This window comes from Candida orthopsilosis, assembly GCF_000315875.1.
Source record: "Candida orthopsilosis Co 90-125, chromosome 6 draft sequence".
In the NCBI taxonomy this organism is placed as follows: domain Eukaryota; kingdom Fungi; phylum Ascomycota; class Pichiomycetes; order Serinales; family Debaryomycetaceae; genus Lodderomyces; species Lodderomyces orthopsilosis.
The window spans coordinates 417,086-425,538 of NC_018300.1; the positions used below are offsets into that span (position 1 = coordinate 417,086).

Below are 8,453 nucleotides of genomic sequence, written 5' to 3' on the forward strand. Positions count from 1 at the left end.
TATCCACCTTGTTACCCATTGGGTTGTGAATATAATGCGGAAACGGAAGCCAAAATCAAATACATCTCAAAGTCACCAAAAATACTACAAAAGCATCGATTTTGAAAAACCAATGTATAATCCTGTTCACCCGGTTGCCGTGAAACCTTTCTCCGATACCTTTCTTTGCTGTTGCAAATGATTTGATGTTCAGGTATTTTAATTTTAAGTTTTGGCAACCAATTTTGAAACCTAGTCAAAAAAAGTGTTGTTGAACCTTCATTCGTGTGAACCCATCGTAACACAATCCCAAATGAATATATACCGTCTAGTAAACACTATATCGATGATGGGAGAGTGTACTTGGCGATGTTATGTTTGTTTGTTGTATCTAATTGTGTGCTAATTGCGGTGGGATTTCAAAACTAAAAATTTAAATATGAACACATTATACCCGAACTAATTAATTTGTTCTAAGATAATGCTTTCAACTTTTTGTGTACAGAAAGTAAGACAATTCTACATAGCTGCCACACCAAGATGATATCTATGGCAGTTATCATACATGCAATTACAAATATTGTAGCAAGAAGAAATGAATTTACTTTAAATCTAAACCACAGTTCCTTCCTAAAGCTCTCCAACAATTGGTATTTTCCACTTTAATCCTAATTTGTCATAACTGCACTTTGATTCAGGTACTTGCCACGCTCTAACATCATCATTCGCATCTACACCTGGCCTCTCTTTCCCATTTGATACTTGATTTTCTTGCGGTAAAGCAGCATGAGTTGAATCTCTTAACGGTTGCGCCGGTTGATTTAGTTGCCCTATCAAATCCAAGCTGTAATCACCAAATCGGTTGATAAATTGTCGTTGTTGATAAATTGTGCTAAACTTATAATTTCTCTTGGTATCGGTCATATTCCTGAAGTAAAAGTTGGCGTAATTAGCCAATTTCTTTAAATCATACTTGAAAGGTGTGTGTAGAGAAGTTAACGATGAAGACGAGGAAGTAGCTGAAACTGAACCAGATAAAACAGAGGATGATCTCTTGTGGTGATGTGTATCTCGTGCTACTTCTTCAATGATCGATGCTGAGTTTGAATCATTAACAATTTCTTCACAGTAATCCTTCAAGAATGATTTATCAAATTGATCCCACAAGTCATAAGGATCACCAGTACCATACTTACCACCACCGAGTTTGTCCCCCCCATTTTGAACATAATTCAATGCTTTATATAAATTCTTCAATAAAATATTGATAAAATACTTGTACTCAGTTTGCCTGATTGAATAATAAAGCAAATCATATTCATCATACAACATGGATGGCTGACTAATATCAATGAAATATATTCTAAATCCACTCTTCAAATATAATCCAATCTCTTCCATCCTTATAGTCACTTTGCGCAACTTATTTCGTTTGGATTCTTGATTATCTTTAGGAGGGATAGTGAATTGGGCCACTCGGAGGAAGCAAAATTGATTCTTGGGCAAAATATCATTGATATTTGTTGGAGGATAAAACAGTTTAGTTACAGTGCTATTTTTTGAGACATGAAAAGTGTTGTTGTTGATTGATACGTGATCATTTGTAGTGGCATCTACCGTCTGATCCATATAACCGTTAACACTTCTATCTACACCGCCACCATTGACACTACCACTGGCTGGAATAACCCCGATGTTTTGAGCATTTCGATTGGTAGTATTGTGATTGTTGACATGAGAAGCTCTGATTCCATCCATTTCTACTTCCGCTTCTGATAATTCTGCTTCTGCATCCTCCTCTACCCCCTCCCCCAAAACAGATTCATCAAATTGTACCGCTGCTTTCTTTTCCTCTTCTTCATCGTCAATGCTATATTTAATTTCAAATTTGGTGGTGCCCAACCCATGACCATATTTGACTGCTAATCCCATATTTAAATTATATTGTCCTGGAGCTAACCATACATCTTTAGAATAACTCAACAAATAAGTTCGATTGATTTCAACAAAATGGTTGTAAACATAATTTCTTGGTTCATCAATTTGATAATCGGAATACTCGGCATACAATCTCTTGTTTCTCAATATAGAATAAATATATTTCCAAGAATCTTTAACATATTGAACATTAAGAGGATTATTGGTAGATGGGGGAGTCAGTAGTTGCGTGTATTGCTTATCCTGACCCTCTTCCACCTCATTTGCTCCATTGTATACTTTTCCATTACAATACTCCTGTTTAATTGATTCAACATGATCAGGACTTGTTGTAATAGCTCTGAAGCTACCGGTGCTATCATTGATTGCAACATGATCATCTTCCTTATTCAAATTATCAACCAATTCCAACCTTTTGGCAATAATCATTCTATTGGCATACCGAAATGAATCTAGTGATTTGATATATGGTTTAAGCCAGGGTAATATCTTGATTATAACATTAATTGTGTCCTCACCAAAAATGGCAACAATCTTGTGGTAATACAAGTCATTATACAAGGTGTAGTAATGGGAATTGATGTACTTCAAGTTAGATTGAGGTACCATGTATAGTAGCTTCATCTGTATTTCCAAGGGAAGTTCCATCAACATGATTACTGAATTTTTGTATGGCAATTTTTATCTAAGTTAGAACAGAATGTGTTATGGTCGACAATGACTATCAATTCTTAAAGAAACTATGCGTTCATCTGTTAGGTTAACCAATGACTAGGCTGTTGTAATTCATTAATAAGGAATAGCCCGTGTGTTGTATCTATTGTGAGTTTTGACTATGGATTCAAAATTCCCCTTGATCAAAAATTGGGGGTGCAGTCAAAAATTATATGTTGCTGAGGTCCAAAGCTATAGTTGTGTGTGAATTATATACGTGGTCGTGGTATAATCTATCTCTATGTTTGGTATATATGTATATGTGTATATGGCGGCGTTCGTCTATACCCTTCTAGTCTGGTATGATATGGTCGTCTAGTTGTTGTTGTCTTGGGTTCCTTAAAATGGATTGAAATTTTTAATTTTTTCTGTTTGTCTCTCTCCTCTTTCTCCAAAAAATTAAAAATTATTATTCGAGTTGATGACGTATTTTGTTTTTGCAAGAGATAAGAAGAAAAGAATATCCACAACAACCTCAAAGAGAGTGAGAAATAGAGGAGAACCCTATACTGTACACATACTAACAGGTTTGATACCAACTTGAAGAACATGATTAGTAGTTATTGCATTGTTTTTTTCCTTGTGAAAAAGAAGTTCCACAAATCAATCACAATCCAAACTTTACAATAAAACCAACCCCCAAATAGAGGTTACTAATGTGCGTTATTGTGTAGTATATTGTGAATAACTTCTTCAAGGAAATTGGGTTTCTTGTTGAATTTCATCTGATCATCTGATCAGATGATGATCAATGGATAACATTTAAAAGGTGTTCAATTGCTATATTACACATAACTTATTCTGTTTAGTAGTACTTTTTGTGTGTGGAGATTATGTACAATTTCTTATTTAATACAAAACTATTTTTAATGTCACAAATCTATATGCATATGTCGCAAGATAATAGGTTCAGACACATACCCACTGGAACCATTTTTGATGCCGTGCAATACATAACATAAGTAATTTGATAACGGAGGACAACAACCTTTCAATTGCAAAATACATATACAACAACTGACTAACTATGGAGTCAGAAAAGTTGAGATTGTACACAGTATCTGGTCAAAGGCCAAGAAGAAACACAATTATTAGCTGCCTTTTACTCCTTTTATTGATCTTTCTCACAATCGCCTTTTCATTTACCACACGTTTCCTGGCAGTAGCACTACATCCACTACCAACTACAAAGAAACAACCCATTGAATCAACATGGAGCTACTTCAGGAAGCCAAAACCAGAAATATGTCGCCAATATGATTACAAGCACCCACAATCATACCTCAAGGACAATTCAACTGTATTGAATATTCTATTTAGCGAAACCTTCCGCAACCAATCAGCCAAGAAATTGTCTCAAGCAGTTCAAATACCAACTGATGTGTATGATGAAGATCCGTCTGTGGAGAAAGACCCTCAATACTGGAATGGTAAATTTACACCATTCTACGACTATTTAAACAAGACATTTCCCCTTATATTCACTCATTTACAAGTGGAACTAGTGCATTCACACGCCATTGTCATCGCTTGGAAAGGATCAAACCCACTGCTGGAGCTGAAACCAATTTTACTCACTGCTCATCAAGATGTTGTACCTATACAAAAATCAACCTTGGATCAATGGACGTATCCTCCATATGATGGAATTTACGATGGAGATAAATTGTGGGGGCGTGGCTCTTCAGATTGTAAAAATTTGTTGATTGGACTATTAGAATCAATTGAGGAGCTATACAAGTCAAGTTTTAAACCTAAAAGAACCATTGTTCTTGGATTTGGATTTGATGAGGAAGTTGGGGGGGAACGAGGGGCTCAACATATTGGCCAATTTTTAACAAAACGGTATGGCAAAGATTCATTTTATGCGGTTATTGATGAAGGTGGTCAGAGCATTGCATATGAGGAAGATGTGGTATTGGCATTACCAGGTACAAGTGAAAAAGGATCGACCGATGTTGTTGTTGGGATAAATACACCTGGTGGTCATTCATCAGTCCCACCATTATCACAGCACACATCAATTGGATTAATGGCCATCTTTATTGAGAGTTTGGAAAAGGATCATTTCCAACCAATTTTATCACCTCGTAATCCAACTTTCCATGAATATCAATGCATCGCCAAGTACTCATCCACGTTGCCCCATAAAATTAAAAAGAGTTTACTTCATGCTGATACATCACACCGAGCAAATAAAATAGCTACCAGTTGGCTCTATAATAAGTCATTGCTTAGTCGATACTTGATTACGTCGACACAAGCAGTTGATACCATCAGTGGTGGTGTAAAATCTAACGCGTTGCCAGAATACGTCGAGGCTGTCATCAATCATCGTGTTGCGGTTGAATCAAGTGTTGATGAAATCTATAACCACGATTTATGTCATGCTAAATATTTGGCTAAACGATTTAATTTAGGATTGGTCTCTGAGGGGGAAACTCTTCGCAATGAGACTAAGAATGGAAAAATAACAATTCACAAAGTCTCTCAATTGGAACCAGCGCCAAGCACACCTACTGTTGGCAAAGTATGGGAATTGTTTTCAGGCAATATCAGACACGTGTATGAGCAATTGGTTCCAAGTTACAACAAGCTGTGCAGCTCTGGTAACACCGATTCTGTTGTCGGAAGACAGGTTGTAGTTGCACCCGGAATAGCAACTGGAAATACCGATACCAGATATTATTGGAATTTAACCAAGAACATTTTTCGATACAGACCTGGACTTTTCACCACTGTGGAGTCACACGCTCATGGAGTGGATGAGTTTATTCGATTTGATTCTCATTTACAAATTATTGCATTTTATTATGAGTACTTGCAATTGATTAACGAAGATGATAATTTGTGAATTGGCTGCTTAAGTTAAGGGTTTGAATTACGCAGGGGAACCCCCCCCACCCCTCCAAGGGACTGTTTTTGATTTTGGTGCCAGAGAGAATTTGCTGATCAATGGATAATTATGATCAACCACCCATCACAAGTTAAATCAAATCAAGGAATCGACAGATGTGAAACTTTGCACTTCAATACTGCACCGAAATAAAGTTTATTGGTGACGGTTAAGGCAATTGAAAATTGCCTTGATGATGGTTTAATCTTGCAAAGAAGGAGATTCTAGTTGCCAATCTGAAATTTCAATCAATTGAGCTACTGTCCTGTCAGTTACATCCACTATTAAGAGGAGTCCAAGGACAAAAAGACACAGGAGTCAAGAAGGGTGTTGAGCGCATATAAATTTTAGAGAGAGATGGTGATTATTGGATTTCGATGTCAAGTTATTAAAAGTATAATGCATAGCAAGAATTAAAATAACTCTGAAAGCTTAAGTCCATGCATCTTTTCCCAATGCTGATTTGTAATGATTAATCAAATTCAAACCATTGTTTTAATTTTCTCAATACATCCTCATCTATGTCAAGGTTCCAATTGAGTTTGCGCTTGTTGAGTTTGTAATAATTCGAAACCAAATTCAGCATTCTGGTTCCATAATCTTCAACATTTTTTGTAAAGCCAGTTTTTTATCTTTATTATTGGCCAAATTAACAGATCTTATACACGAAGGAGTTATAGATTCAATTAATCTCGGTGCAAGCAACGCTGATCCCAAAAGTCACAATCTGCGTTGCCGCTTCATAAACATATTCAAAATAGTATAGATATAGGACATCACGTGAAAATTAGTTGATAAATGAAAAAATGGCGATATCCAGAGGTCAGTTAATCTAATTTTGTGCTTTGAACTTACATTTGTTGGTCTCTGGTAAATTTATATTTGTGGGGACAGGGGTTTATCGAGTCTGTAGGGGATGTTAAGTTTATGTGTTCGGTTTCGTTTCTTTCTATTTTAAATGTGAATCTCCTAATTGAGTAATCTTTTTTGTTTCTTAAAGGGAAATAGGAGATAAGAAGAGGGGGGATAGTGGGGCAACGAATGGCGGAAAAAAGTAAAACAAAATTTGAAAATGTGACACATTTACAAGCGAAGTGTGCGTGTGTGTATACGTGTGGGTATTAATCGACATGTTGTGGAATAATACATGTTAATTCCTCTACTGTAACATGTATATGAATGGGGTATTTGACTATATACACTGGTATGCCAGAATAATGACCTAGAGCAATCCTTTTAAGATATATAAGTTATACTTGTTGTTTGATAAAGTTAAGAAAATAAATTTAAATTACAATTGAAAAGAGAGAACCCTGAGTAGGAGGAGAGAGAAAGTAAATGTGTGGATTACCGAATTAGGAAATGCAGACGGTGTTGAGTGATCTCTTTTGGGTTAAGATAGAAATTTATCCGAACAAATAATATGTACCTTACTCCTTAGTGTTTAAGCAGCCACTGCATTAGAAATTTTTGAAAGATTGGGGGCCACAGTTGATGGAAGTATAATTTCTTGTGGTGTGGTAAATATAATACACACAATGTGAAAATGCTACTATTTTACACCCTGTTAATTTGAAATCATTTGGTACTATGGTTTGAGATATATGTGTATTAAATTTTTGATAGATGGGGAATATAGTGAATGTAATGTTAGGCTTACAATGATTTTACAGGCATCACTAATTACATTCGTACTCGACTGTTGCTATGTAAGTGTAGTAGTGTGTGTATGTGTGGGTGGTGGGTGCGTAATTGCATCTTATATGTTCCTACGTTGCAGTAACTACCATTGCTTTCTAATTGAATATTGTTTATGAAGATGGTATATGGTATTACTATGAAAAGTGACTGTGATAATTTTTGTCTCCTCTCTTTCTCTTTCTCTCTCCACTTGAAATTTCAACATTTTTATAAAAACACAATTTATTTTCCACCAATTTATTCTTCTTCTTCTACCCTTTGTACTTCAAATCAACCAACTGTATTAGTATATTTTCAATACTTATACATCTATATATATATATCTACCTATAAGAGATCATCATATTTGGATTACCTGATAGATAGTTCACAACAACAACAACAACAATTCACTAAAAAGTATATATACCCTTCAACAAAACAAACACTGACCCCCTTTATACTTTGAATTCAAAAATTAAACCATTTACACCAAGATGAATGTCTCACCAAATGCTTTAGAGTTTACTGGTATGTTATGAATTTTTCTAGACCACGTTATCACGAGGAAAAAGAGTGGATGAGATACACATGCAAACTGCAGCAAGGTTTAGGATTTATCAAGGGGAGTGACCACAAGATTTGAAAAAAAAATTACAAAGGAGGTATAAACAACCATCCAATAGACACAGTCCCTTCCAATTGAGTAATTATGGTGTAACCCACCCCTTGATGGATTCAACACACAAACGAGGCTTAGCACACGTCACCTTCTTAAGGATATAGATTGTTGCCAATCTCACCCGCTATTTTTCTTTTCTTCTTCGATACATTTTCTTGATACTAACCCATCAATCCTTTAGGTTCCTTTACCAAACAGACTACCGAATACTTAACCTTATCAAACCCAACTAATCAAGCATTGGCTTTTAAAGTCAAAACTACTGCTCCAAAATTATATTGTGTTAGACCAAATGCTAGTATTATCCAACCAGGAGATTCGTTACAAATTTCCATCATTTTACAAGGCTTCTCCCAACCATTACCTGAAGATTACAAATGTAAGGATAAATTTTTGTTGGTTTCAGTTCCTGCACCACCACATTCTGATCCAGCCAAAGTGGGTGAATTATGGCCACAATTGGAAGCCCAAAACAAATCTGCTGTTGTTTCAAGGAAATTGAAGGTCAACTACGTCATTGGCCCAGACAAAGAAGAATCATACAATGGTGCAGGTGCAGGTGCA

The 8,453-nt window shown here is 35.8% G+C and overlaps 3 protein-coding genes across 3 annotated transcripts; 2 read left to right on the top strand and 1 right to left on the bottom strand. All coding sequences in view use genetic code 12, as the record gives it.

The window, feature by feature from the left end:
• Window positions 1-609: 609 nt before the first annotated feature.
• CORT_0F01990 (hypothetical protein) lies at window positions 610-2,571 on the bottom strand (the record flags this gene model as incomplete). Its single annotated transcript, XM_003870506.1, has 1 exon — window positions 610-2,571. The coding sequence occupies one exon, from the start codon at window positions 2,569-2,571 to the stop codon at window positions 610-612; it is 1,962 nt and encodes a 653-aa protein (XP_003870555.1).
• Window positions 2,572-3,658: 1,087 nt separating this feature from the next.
• Window positions 3,659-5,485, top strand: CORT_0F02010 (hypothetical protein; the record flags this gene model as incomplete). The annotated part of the gene is made up of 1 exon (XM_003870507.1): window positions 3,659-5,485. One exon carries the CDS (start codon window positions 3,659-3,661, stop codon window positions 5,483-5,485), a length of 1,827 nt encoding a protein of 608 aa, XP_003870556.1.
• A 2,219-nt stretch (window positions 5,486-7,704) lies between these two features.
• CORT_0F02030 (hypothetical protein) lies at window positions 7,705-8,453 on the top strand (the record flags this gene model as incomplete). The annotated part of the gene is made up of 2 exons (XM_003870508.2): window positions 7,705-7,738; window positions 8,071-8,453. Coding segments are annotated over 2 exons (417 nt in total), but the record flags the coding sequence as incomplete, so codon positions are not given.